The sequence below is a fragment of the Scyliorhinus canicula genome, chromosome 17 (genome assembly GCF_902713615.1).
Source record: "Scyliorhinus canicula chromosome 17, sScyCan1.1, whole genome shotgun sequence".
Taxonomy (NCBI): domain Eukaryota; kingdom Metazoa; phylum Chordata; class Chondrichthyes; order Carcharhiniformes; family Scyliorhinidae; genus Scyliorhinus; species Scyliorhinus canicula.
In genome coordinates, this window is record NC_052162.1 from 49,819,160 (window position 1) to 49,832,867 (window position 13,708).

General features: G+C 48.3%; 1 protein-coding gene across 1 annotated transcript in view; it reads right to left on the reverse strand.

Moving 5' to 3' along the window:
* tex11 (testis expressed 11) overlaps window positions 1-13,708 on the reverse strand; it is a 304,551-nt gene that overhangs the window by 108,987 nt on the left and 181,856 nt on the right. Inside the window, 1 exon segment of the mRNA XM_038775694.1 lies at window positions 10,497-10,634. Within this exon segment, the coding sequence (XP_038631622.1) occupies window positions 10,497-10,634 (138 nt within the window).

The window sequence follows — 13,708 nt, forward strand, 5'->3', positions numbered from 1 at the left end:
AAAGGAGACAAGGATGTACCCACAACCGCCGCGACAGTCATTACTGGAAGAGTTACTGGACGCAAGATAAAGGGAACTGTCGCGACATGTATGACCGACTGGTAGAAAGGGCCAACACTGTACTGGACACAACAAGAAGGAAATGGGAGGAGGACATGGGGATTGAAATAGGGTGGGGACTCTGGAGCGAAGCACTGCATAGGGTCAATTCCACCTCCATGTGCGCAAGACTCAGCCTGATGCAACTAAAGGTGGTACATAGAGCCCACTTAACAAGAACCTGTATGAGTAGGTTCTTCCCAGAGGTGGAGGATAGATGTGAACGGTGCCAAGGAGGCCCGACCAACCACGCCCACATGTTCTGGTCTTGCCCCAGACTTGCGGGGTACTGGATAGCCTTCTTCAAGGCAAAGTGGTAGGGATGAGGCTGGAGCCATGCCCAAAAGTGGCGGTCTTCAGGGTATCAGACCAGCCAGATCTATTCCTGGGGAGGGGGACGACGACCTTGCCTTTGCCTCCCTGATCGCCCGCTGGAGAATTCTGTTCGGCTGGCGGTCAGCAGCACCACCCAGAGCTGCAGAATGGCTGTCCGATCTCTCAGAATCTCTCCAAATGGAGAAAATCAAATTCACCATACAAGGGCTTCCACGGAACGTTGGAGCCATTCACCCAATTGTTCCAGTACCTGTTTGTGGCCAACGAACAAGCAGAAGAACAGCCAGGTAGCCAAGAAACCCCCCCCCCCCCCCAACAAACAGATGCCTACTTCTGTGTTGTAAATAATATTGCCAATTGTACAAAGTTGCTGCTGTTGAGCTGGTGCATAATACTGTACCAGTTACTTTATTTTATTTGTTATTTATTTTTTATTATTACTTTTTTTTTGGTATGTTTGGGTGTGCCCTTCTCTTCTATATATATCTTATTCTGTGCACATAACGGTAAATATACTTTGTTCAAAAACCCAATAAAAAACATTTATAAAAAAAAGCAATGTCAGGTATGTTGATGGGAATTCTATTAATGCAAACTTCTACTTTTGCAAACAAAAGATTTTAAAAAAGCAAATACAGCTTTAAGATGGTTTATGACAATTATTTCACACTGTACGTAGATGTATCATTGTTAGGATATCAGCATTAAGAATAAAACATTGTTCATTTATTTGGAGGTTGCCTACTAATTAGAATTTCCTTTTTTTAAATAAACATTTTATTGAGGTATTTTTTTCGTTTTACAGCGACAACAAAATAAACAATATACATGAATCTATAAACATAGTACAAAAGCCGTCTTCCTCCCTTACAGGTCCAACCTTTATTAACCGCCGACTCTTAGCTAAATGAATACCTTCCCCCCCGCCCCCCTTCTGCTGACGATTAATTTTCCGCGAAGTCGTCGATGAACGGTTGCCATCTGCGGGCGAACCCTAACAGTGACCCTCTCAAGGCGGATTTCATTTTCTCCAAACAGAAAGTTAGCCATGTCCGATAGCCAGGTCTCCGACTTGGGAGCTTTGAGTCCCTCCAAGCTAATAGTATCCATCTCCGGGATACCAGGGAAGCAAAGGCCAGAACGTCTGCCTCTTTCTCTTCCTGAATTCCCGGGTCTTCCGTCACCCTGAAAATCGCCAACTTAGGACTCAGTGCCACCCTTGTTTTTAACATGTAGACATGGCATCTGCAAACCACTGCCAGAATCCCCTAAGCGTTGGACATGTCCAGAACATGTGCACATGGTTCGCTGGCCCTCCCGCTCACTTTGCGCACGTATCTTCAACCCAAAACAACCTGCTCATCCGGGCCACTGTCATGTGAGCCCAGTGAACGACTTTGAATTATATCAGGCTGAGACTGGCACATGTTGTGGACGCGTTGAATCTACTCCACGCATTCGCCCATGGACCATCCTCTATCTCTCCTCGCAACTCCTCTTCCCACTTGCGCTTCAGCTCCCCAGTTTGCATTTCCTCTGACCCCATAAGTTCCTTGTAAATGTCAGAGACGCTCCCTTCTCCCATCCACCCTCTGGAAACTACCCTGTCCTGTATCCCCCTTGGTGGTAGGAGTGGGAAGGTTGAAACCTGCCTGCGTAGGAAGTCCCAGACCTGCAGGTACCGGAATTTGTGTCCCCTCGCCAATCCAAATTTCTCCTCCAGCTCCCTCAAGCGAGGAAAGCTCCCTTCTATAAACAAGTCCCCCATCCTCTCGATCCCTGCTCTCTGCCCCTTCCCGGGGCAAACCGGTGATTATTACAAATTGAAGACAAAACCAATGCTCCCTCTGCTCCCACATTCCTCCTCCATTGCCCCCAGACTCAGGGCTGCCACCACCACGGGACTGGTGGAATACCGTGCCGGCGGGAACGGCAGAGGCACCGTTATCAATGTCCCTAAGCTGGTGCCCTTACATGAAGTCGCCTCCATACGCTCCCATTCCGACCCTTCCCTCACTTCCTGATCATGGCTATATTCGCCACCCAATAGTAGTTACTGAAGTTTGGTAGCACCAGCCCGCCCTCTCCCCGGCTCCACTCAATCATCCCTCTCCTTCCTCGCAGGATCTTGCCCTCCCATACAAAGCCGCCGATTACATTGCTGACCCTGTTAAAAAAGGACTGCGGAATAAAGATGGGGAGACACTGAAACACAAATAGAAATCTCGGGAGGACTGTCATCTTCACCGTCTGCACCCTCCCGGCTAGTGACAGCGGGAGCACATCCCACCTCCAAAAATCGTCCTTCATTTGGTCGACTAGTCAGGCCAGATTTAGCTAGTGCAGCCATTCCCATGCCACTTGCATTCCTAGATACCGAAAGCTTCTCCCGACCACTCTAAACGGCAGCTCCCCCAGTCGCCTCTCCTGTCCCCTCGCCTGGACAGCAAACATCTCACTTTTCCCCCTATTTAGTTTATACCCCGAAAACCGGCCAAATTCCCCCAGAATCCTCATGATTTCTTCCATCCCCTCTGCTGGGTCCGATAAATACAGGAGCAGGACATCTGCATAAAGCGAGACTCCGTGCTCCAACCCCCCCCCCCGCCCCGCCCCGCGAGGCTCTCAGTGAAATTGCCAGCAGCTCTATGGCTAATGCAAACAACAATGGGGAGAGGGGGCACCCCTGTCCCGTCCCCCGATGCAGCCTAAAATAGTCCGATATCATCCTATTCATCCGTACGCTTGCCACAGGAGCTTGATACAGCAACCTGACCCAGTCAATAAAGCCCCGCCCAAATCCGAACCGCCCCAGTACCTCCCACAGATATTCCCATTCTACTCGATCAAAGGCCTTCTCTGCGTCCTATGCCACCACTACCTCCACCTCCCGGGTGTATCATGATCACGTTTAATAGCCCCGTCTGGTCCTCCCCAATAATGTCCAGAACACAATCCTCAATCCTAGAGGACAACATTTTGGCCAGCAGTTTGGCGCCCACATTCAATAGGGATATCTGCCTGCAGGACCCACACAGCTCCGGGTTCTTGTCCCGCTTCAGGATCAGCGAAATTGTGGTCTGTGACATCGTCGAGGGAAGCACCCCTCTCTCCCTTGCCTTGTTGAATGTCCTCATCAACAACGGCCCAATATCCCAGAGAACATTTTGTGGAACTCCACTGGGTACCCGTCCAGCCCCGGGGCCAAACCCAACTGCATGGCCGTCAGACCCTCCGCTATCTCTTCCATCCTGATCGGGGCCCCAGCCCTTCTACCAGCTGCCCGTCCACCTTCGGGAAATTCAGCCCCCCTTGGAAGTGCCTCATCCCCTCCGGACCTGTTAGGGGTTCCGACCCATACAGCCTACTGTAAAACTCCTTAAACACCTTATTCACCCCTGCTGAGTCTCCAACCAGGGAACCAGCTCCATCCTTTACTTTCCCCATCTCCCTGGCTGCCTCCCCTTTCTAAGCTGCTGTGCAAGCATTCTGCTGGCCTTTTCTCCATGCCCATAAATCACCCCCTCGCCTTTCCGAGCTGCTCCACCGCCCTCCGTGGTTAACAAACCAAATTTCGCCTGTAGCCTCCACCGTTCCCTTAAAGCTCCTGCCTCTGGGGTCTCCGTCAAACTCCTATCGACCTGTAGTATCTCCATTACCAGTCGGTCTGTCTCTGCCCCGTCTACCTTTTCCCTGTGGGCCCGAATCGAGATCAGCTCCCCTCTAGCCACCGCCTTCAATGCTTCCCAGACCACTGTTGCCGAAATTTCTCTCGTGTCGTTGACTTCCAGGTGAAATGAAATTAAAACGAGGCTTGAAATGAAGGTATTGTGAAAAGCCCCTAGTTCGGGGAGGCTGGAACGGGAATTGCACCGTGCTGCTGGCCTGCCTTGGTCTGCTTTAAAAGCCAGCTATTTAGCCCTGTGCTAAACTAGCCCCAAGGTAGTTCTGAATACATTTCCTCAGCCGCCCGCACACCTCTTCGTCAGCTAGAAGACCCACGTCTAACCTCCAGTGTGGGCGCTGGTTACTATCTTTACAAACCTTTCGGTCAACTCAGTGCGAGGCATGGTCTGAGATTGTGATCGCCGAGTATCCTGTTTCCACCACCACCGTCAGTAAGGCCGTGCTCAGAAGAAATCAATCAATCCGGGAGTACACTTTATGCACATGGAGGGAGAACTCTTTCACCCTCGGCTGCCCAAATCTCCATGGATCTACGTGCCCGCGCCCTCCCCCCCCCGATCAGTCTCCAGCCCGCGCCACGCACCTCCACCGGCCCGCCCCCAGGCAGCCTCCGTTACCGACCTCCTCTCTGTCCCTCAGCATCAGTCCCTCCCTCGCCAGCAGAACATTTCCCCCCCCTCTCCCCACCAGTAACAGCACAATGTAAATCGACCCCTTTGATAAGCCTAACATCTGCTCACCCACCACTGCACTTCCGTGAGCTACCCTGCCCAGCTAGCTTGGTGGCCCCCACCCCTGGCGCAAGACATTCTCCCACTTATTGTTCCCTCCCCACTTTCCCCCCTCCGCTCATACACACATATTCAAATGACAAACAATCCCAACACAATTGCCCAACAGGAAAAAACCCACTAAACAAAGAAAAGATCAAGCAAGAGATCCAGCATCTGAACAAACATACCTCCATTCCCCAACAGTGCAAATGTAAACTTCAACTCACTCAGCTCCACAACTGGCCCCAAATCAATACAGAAGGCATTACAAATAGCGTCCACCAAATGAAACAAAAAACGAGAAACTTTTTTAAACATGAACGTTGCAGCAAAATTCAAAAGTTCTCAGTCCAGCACCAGTCCTTTCCGCCAAGTCCAGCGCTTCCTCAGGTGACTCGAATGAAAAATGTTGCTCCTCGTACATGACCCGGAGACAAGCCGGATACAGCAGTCCAAACCTCACCTTGTTCTTAAAAAGGGTCGACCTGAGCTGGTTAAAGCCCGCTCTTCTCCTGGCCACCTCCGCAGTCAGGTCGTGATAGATCCGCAGGATACTGTTCTCCCATTTGCAGCTCAGTGTCTCCATGGCCCACTGTAAAATACGCTCCGTATCCAAATAAACGTGGAATCTCACCACCATTGCCCTGGGGGGGGGGGGGGGGGGGGGGGGGGGGTCTCCCATTTGCGGCTTAAATGCGAGCACTCTGTGAGCCGTGTCTACCTCCGAGGGTCAGGAAAATGCCCCATTTCCCAGCAGCTTATCGAATATGTCCACTATGTATGGGCCAGGGTTTAGAGAACCCCAAAGTGTATCACTGAGTTCACCTCACCCACAACTTTTAATAGATTGTGGTATGGGGAGCACATGGCCCACTCTACAGGTGTGGTACAGCAGAAATGGAAAAGTAATTTTTAAAGCAAAACAATGTTTATTCTATGAACTCAAGTTAACCTTTTTAAAACATAGTGAACATCTTAGCAACCATCAATTCAAATACAACCCCCAAAGAATACAACACTAAGTAATCCTTAATAACTTCCCAAACAACATCCAAAAAACAGAAGAAACACCTTTTAACAGAAGCACATTAGATTTACATTCAATACTGAAAACATATATAATTTGGAATTCACCAAATGATAAAGAGAAAGTCTTTTTGTGGCAGAGACACCAACAGTACACGTGCTCTGTCTGGCTTCAGCTCCAACACTGAAATCGAAACTAAGGCACACCCTGCAGCAAACAGCCAAATGGAATGTAAAAAGCTCAGCCCAAAAAGACAGCCCAGCTCCACCCACACTCTGACATCACTGATAAACACTAATTTCTTAAAGGTACATTTATTCAGCACCCATTTCTTAAAGGTACTCTCACATGACATCATGTTGTCTTGGTATTTTTTCATTCACCTTATTAAGGCATTCACCTTAAATTGACACCTTCTGGTTCTTGATCCTTCCATCAACGAGAAGTTTCTCTCTATCTACTCTGTCCAGACTGTCATGATTTTGAATATCTCCAACAAATCACCTCTCAATATTCTCTTTTCCAAAGAGAACATCCCCAGCTTTTCCAATCATAGGAAGAGGGACAGGGGTAGGCAATTCAGCCCGTCAAGCCTCTCCACCATTCAATACATTCATGGCCGATCGGACATTTGAATGGCTTTTACAAACACTATCCCCATTACGCTTTAAGTTATTGTTAATCATAAATTTAATAAAAGTCTACCATAAACATACTCAATGAATGAGCTTCCCCAGGCCTCACTGTTAGGGAATTTCAAAGATTCCAATCCTGTGTGAAGAGAAATTTCTGCTTACCGTGACATCTTCCCTATTTTGAAATTGTGTCCCCTAGTTCTAGACTCTCCAACTAAGGAAAACATCTTACCTGCATCTACCCTGTCTATTCCTTGGTATTTTGTAGGTTTCAATGAGACCACCTCTTGCTATTCAAAACACAAGAGAATAAAGGCCCAGTTTGTCCAATCTCGTTTCATAAGATAGTCCCATCATCTTCAGAACAAGTCTGATGAACCTTTGTTGCAGTCTATCTATGGCAATGATATCCTTTCTGAGCTAAGGGGAACAAAACTCGACACAGGAGCAGTGCAAGGACTAGATTCTCCGCTGCCCGATACCGGCAGCGAGATTTGCAATCAGGCAGAGAATGTTGTGTGGGGCAAAACACAAGATTGGTGCCTTGCATTGAATATGTTGGGATGCTCCCAGTTCCCCATTGGCGGCAGCATCGAGTTCCTAGCCGCCGCCGGCGGCCCCATGGAAATCGCAATTTGCAATGATTTGTTGATTATTAATGGGCTGGACACGAGATGCCCCACCCTTCTCAGGTTGGAGTCACGCGGACATGAATTGACACAAGTATCTCCAAATGGAGTCCAGGTGCCATGGCTGTTGAGATGGAGCAAGAAAGTATGAAAATTCTCTAAAGGATTTGGCCTTGCTTGGGGTGGGGGGTATCCGGGTGTGGATCCTGAGCTGACACGGCAGGCTGCCCAACGTGTGATCCAGGGCAGCTGCACACGTGACGACCTCATCACCTCACAATTTACCAACTAGAAGGCATGGCCACTGGCAGTTCCGCTGCGCTGTTGCACCTCTTCACTCCACTACTCCCAAAATTAATTTCCCCCATCCCAGACAAAGAAACATCTTCCCCATTGTTAAGGATGAGATCGCAGGGTACTAGGAAGTGCACGGTAAAATAGGGCTGAGTCAGCACAGCTTCATCAAAGGGCGGTAATGCCTGACAAATCTGTGAGGAGGTAGCGACGAAGTTAGACAAAGGAGAGCCAATGGCCATGATCTGATTGGATTTCCAGAAGGCCTTTGATAAGGTGCCTTACCGGACTCTGCTAAATAAGGTAAGTCTCCATGTCTGCGTGGGTCTCACCCCCACAAACCAAAGATATGCAGGGTAGGTGGATTGGCTGTGCTAAATTGCCCCTTAGAATTGGGTGCTAAATAAGATAAAAACCCATGGTGTTAGGGGCAAGGTACTGGCATGGATAGAGGACTGGCTGATTGGCAGAAGGCAGAAAATAGGGATAAAGGGGTCTTTTTCAGATGGCAGCCGGTGACTAGTGATGTTCCACAAGGGTCAGTGCTGGGACCACAACTATTCACAGTATATGTTAACGATCTGTAACAAGGAACGGAGGACATTGTTGCTAAGTTTGTAGGTTACACATAGATATTTAAAGGGATAGGAAGTATTGAGCAATTGAGGAGACTGCAGAAGGTCTCGGACAGGCAAGGAGAATGGGCAAAGAAGTGGCAGATGAAACACAATGTAGAAAAGTGTAGGGTTATACACTTTGGCAGAAAGAATAGAAGCAGAGGCTATTTTCTAAATGGGGAAAGGCTTCGGAAGTCTGAAGCACAAAGGGAATTAGGAGTCCTAGTTCAGGATTCTTTTCAGGTTAACATGCAGGTTCAGTTTCCAGGTAGCAGAGTGGTTAGCACTGCTGCTTCACAGCACCAGGGACCCAGGTTCAATTCCGGCCTCGGGTGACTGTCTGTGTAGAGTTTGTACTTCCTCCCTGTATCTGGATATATGTGTGGATTGCCTCTAGGAGCTCTGGTTTCCTCCCAGTCCAAAGATGTGCAGGTTAGGTGGATTGGCCATGCTAAATTGCCCCTTAGTGTCCAAAAGGTTAAGTGGGGTTATTGGGTTAGGGTGGAGGCGTGGGTTCAAGTAGTGTGCTCTTTCCAAGTGCCAGTGCAGACTCAATGGGCTGAATGGCCTCCTTCTGCATTGTACATTCTATGATTCAAATGCAATGTTAGCATTCGTGTTCAGAGGGCTTGAATACAGCTGAGGCTGCGTAAGCCTCTGGTCAGACACTATTTGGAATATTGAGAGCAGGTTTGGGCCCATATTGAAGGAAGGATATGTTGGCCTTGGAGGGGTCCAGAGGAGGTACACAAAAATGATCCCAGGAATGAAGGGCTTGTCATATGAGGGGCAGTTAAGGATTCCGGGTCTGTACTCAATGAAGTTTAGAAGGATGAAGAGCCTGGGGGAGCTCATTGAAACTTACAGAATGAGGCCCAGAGAGTGGACGTGGAGAAGATATTTCCAGTGCTAGGAGAGACAAGAACCCGAGGGCACAACCTCAGACTAAAGGGACGATCCTTTAAAACTGAGGTGAGCGGAATTTCTTCAGCCAGAGGGTGGCGAATCTGTGAAACTCATTGCCGCAAAAGACTGTGGAGGCTAAGTCACTGAGGTTCTTGATGAATAAGGGGCCGGGAGTTACAGGGAGAAGGCAGGAGAATGCGGATAGGGAACATATCAGCCATGACCAAATGGCGTAACAGACTCGATGAATTGCCTAATTCTGCTCCTAAATCATGGGTCTATGGTCGAACATCACCATACATTCCTCTAAACTCCAAAGTATACAGGGCACGTATGTCCAATCTTTCTTGAAATGAAATGAAAATCGCTTATTGTCACAGTAGGCTTCAAATGAAGTTACTGTGAAAAGCCTAGTCGCCACATTCCGGCGCCTGTTCGGGGAGGCTGCTACGGGAATTGAACCGTGCTGCTGGCCTGCCCTGGTCTGCTGTCAAAGCCAGCGATTTAGCCCTGTGCTAAACAGCCCCTTAACTCCGGTTAACTTCATAACTCAGGTAATTTGATCACTGTAAACCATTTTTCTGAAAACTAATGTCGCTGCCAGCAATTGCTTGAGGAATTTGCCCAACTTGCTGCCTTCAATGGAATATCAGTGAGGGCTTCAGATACAGCGAGTCGGGTTGAGGTCAGTTTTCTACTATTGAAGCACGTTCGAGAGAGCACTGAGGAAATTCCGGATGTGTTTGTGTTACTCAATATTGTCAAACTATTATTCATGGCTCTGCCTTCTCAATATTGTCAAACTACTACATCTAACAAATTGTCTTGTCATAGAATAGAATCATAGAATCTTCACAGTGCAGAAGGAGGCCATTCAGGCCAAAGAGTGTACACCGACCCTCAAAGAGCTTCCTATCTAGGCCCATTCCCCCACCCTATCCCCATAACCCACCTAACCTTTATATCCCTGGACACTAAGGGGCAATTTTATCATGGCTAATCCACCTAACCTGCAGATCTTTGGACTACGGGAGGAAACTGGAGCACCCAGAGAAAACCTACGCAGATACAGGAAGAAAGTGCAAACTCAGACAGTTACCCAAGACTGGAATTGAACTCTGGTGCTGTGAGGCAGCAGTTCTAACCACGGTACCACTGTGCAGTCATGTTTAAATCAAATTTTCCAAGAATTTATCAGAACTGCAAACTTTACTTCTGGGCAATCCCTCAAAACTTTATTTTCACATCTTCACATTATTAATAATAATAATCTTATTGTCACAAGTAGGCTTACATTAACACTGCAATCATTAACACTGCAATGAAGTTCCTGTGAAAAGCCATGTGCATCCAATAATATTGCAATATTCTGTCCCAGAATAACATAGTGCCAATACAGAACATCTGCTTGTACGAATGCACAGCTATAAACATGGGAACAATTAGATGTTTGTACTCATGTCTATATATCTATTCTAATAAAGAGGTAGTACCTTTTCCAATTGATTTAGATGAAGATAACAAGATGTCCTGTTCCTCTGCAGTCTAGCCAGATTCTGATCCAATTGTCCAGCAGAAAAAAAACTTAATGAATAACTGTACCATTGGAGAGCCTCTGTGTAATTTTGTACCTAGAAATTGGAATGACAAAATGTGAAAAAGAAGTGATTCCAACTCGCGATAAGTCTCAGTTTGATTCTTTAAAGGTTAAAAGATCTAAATGTTCAGACTTTGCAATCATCTTATGCTGCAATGAATCAGAATAATGAGGAAAAACTGTTTTGGATGGAGGACGGAAACAAACTAATAAAGAAACAATACAGGTACAGTGATGCAGAAAGGCATTAGCAGTAAGTGTTTTTCCACAAACCTCCAGCTGACAACTCAAACGTGGAAAACACGTAATGACTTGACAGGGCAAAACAAAGTCAGGACAACTTCCAAAAATGCACACTGGCAGCCAAATTTTGCCACTTGCCACCATTTTCCTCTCACTGAGCTGAAGTGCAAAAGGGCTTTGCTATTTATGTGGCTAAAGGCTATTTTCATTACAGCCTTACAAAAATGTACCACATTCAAAGCCTTGGTTGTAAGTAATAGTTTGATTCACAAACCCTATCACAAAATGCCTGCTAATGGCTAGGTTTAATTATATCCCCCACACCAAGTGATATTGAATCTACTGGATGTCGGGGCCCCTTGTTCTCTACAACTGGGCAGGTGTGGTCGGCAGCATACACCTCCCAAAAACCTCTGGGCAACCTGGCCTTTCCCGATCCACCTTTTATTCTTCATCAAAAAAGTGGTGTATTTTCTATTAAAATATCACATTGATTTTTCAAGATTGGGGGAGGGAGAGAAAGTGTAAACCCTGTAACAGAAGAATGGCAACGAAAGAGTAGTTAGTAGTGAATTTTCTTTTCTGCAAAATGAAACATCACACACAGGAAAGCCACACTGCCCTTAAACCTTGCGATGCATCAGGCAGATCAACTGTAGTAAGGGGAGCAGTGTTTGCAGTTACTTTTAGGAGTATTCTACAGGCCTCTCTTCCTGGAGCTTTGTTGGACAGGAGAGGCTGTAACACAATAGGAATAATTCTGTGATCCATGTTCTCATCCTGCAAGGGCGCATGCCCATCTACTGTTATAGAACCATATTTAACATCAAATTTTGATTACGGTTCTCAGCTTCTTCCTGAGAACAAGTGAAATCACAAATTCTGTCTCTTTTCTCGAGAACCAAATTTCTAAGTACACAGGTTATAATATATGGGTCTTGAGTTTCCATTCACAGGAGTGAGAGAGGTCAAAGATAAAAAGGTCTGAAAATTATTGCTCAAAGATAGGAGTGCCCAAAAGCTTCTTCTGAGGAATTATGGGCACAATTCTCCAGAAAGGTTTCTAAGTGTGGCAATGAGCGGGAATTGCCGCGAGCTTCCCAGTGCTCAGCCTGGCGAGGCCGGCAACACAATATAACATTAATTGGCCCACTTAATGAGGCCTTACGGGCTTCACGCTGCAAATGAAATATCGGCAGCCGATTCGCCGGGACCGCGCTTGCCAGCCCCCCGCTAACAATGTCGAGCAGCACTTAAATAGCACTTGCACAGCCAATCTCACTGAGCTCGCAGCCATGACTCCGAGACACCCAGCCCCAAGGTTTGGAGACGCAGAACTGGGGAGTCTCCTAGATGCAGCGAAGACCAGGAGGGATGCCTGTTCCCCTGAGGGTCCTGGAGTTTGGGTCACAGGGCAGCCAGTGCCGCCTGGGATGAAATGGCAGCGGCCGTCAGTTCGGGCAGCATGACCAGGAGGTCTGGCCTCCAATTACGGGACAACAACCTATACCGGGCAGCATGGGTGAGTTGACACTGCCCCTCCCCAAGACCTTACCACGCCCAAACCTCCATGTGCCTCCTCCCCACCCTCCTGTTACTCTCACCTAACCACTCCCTTCCCCCCACTAACCACTGTGAACCGCAGTGCCCTCTGTCGCCACAGGAGAAACTCTCCAACAGTCGCCGGGAGGGCTTCTGGGTCACATCCTGGTGAGCACCACACAGTCACTGATGCACATCAGGTGGATGTTGGAATGCCCAGGTGAGACAGCAGTTGGCTGTCTGCTGGATCCCAGGGCCCATCTGGGTCCCAGCCAGATGCTGGGCCTATTGAACATGTTATACACCATCAATAATAGACGACGAGTGATAAACGTAACTGAGGATTTAAAACACTAAACAGCAAGCCTCCTGCCTCTGGACCCGAACTGGGTCCAGAGGCAGAGACTTGCCACTTTCATACAGAAGCCCCAAGGGGAGGAGCCACAGGCGGAGCCAGCCCGGACAAGCCCAGGCATGCACAATACAGCAGTGAATATAATACAATAAACACAATAACGTGGTTTACCACAACATGCTATCCCGGAGATGATGGAGACGTTAGAAAGCGTCCGTGAAATTCAGAGGGAGGTGTCAGCGACACTCCAGCAGGTCCATAGTCAATTGGAGGAGTCCTACAGGATTCAGGTACAGGACATTGCACTGGCAATGGTGGCACCGAGGCCAACACTGCTAGGGTGGCGACTGCAGTGGAAAGACTGGTGCACGACGGCAGCAGCATCAGTGGATATGTCCAAGGTGTTGGGCAGTCGATGACGACCATGGCTGAGGGCCTCGGCAAAATGTCCGACTCACTGGGGGACATGGCCCAGTAACTGGCTGATCTTGATGAGGTGCTGCGGAACATAAAATCATAGAATTTACCATGCGGAAGGAGGCTATTCAGTCCATCGAGTCTGCACCGGCCCTTGGAAACAGCACCCTACTTAGGCCCACGCCTCCACCCATGTACCGTTTCAGATGGGAATGGCCGAGGCACTGCAGAGCTTGTCGTAGTCGCTTGTGGGCATTGCCGAGGCACTGCATAGAATGGTCCAATCACAGATGGTGCTAATATTGGGGAGCTGGCAGGGAGGGCAGAGCCAAATGACGCAAGGGCAGCCGGGTCTCGAAGCAGCTGCCCCTCTGTCCCGAGGTCAATTCCAAGGCCCTAATGGCATCGAGCGGGAGGAGGGGGTGCTGGGTGCCAACCGTTCCCATCCCATGGAGTCGGAATGGTGGCCACCAGCTCCCCCGCGTCTCGCAGTCAGCACATGGGACTGGACGGCTTGGCTGTGCATGTGCTACCGACAAGTGCACTGGAGC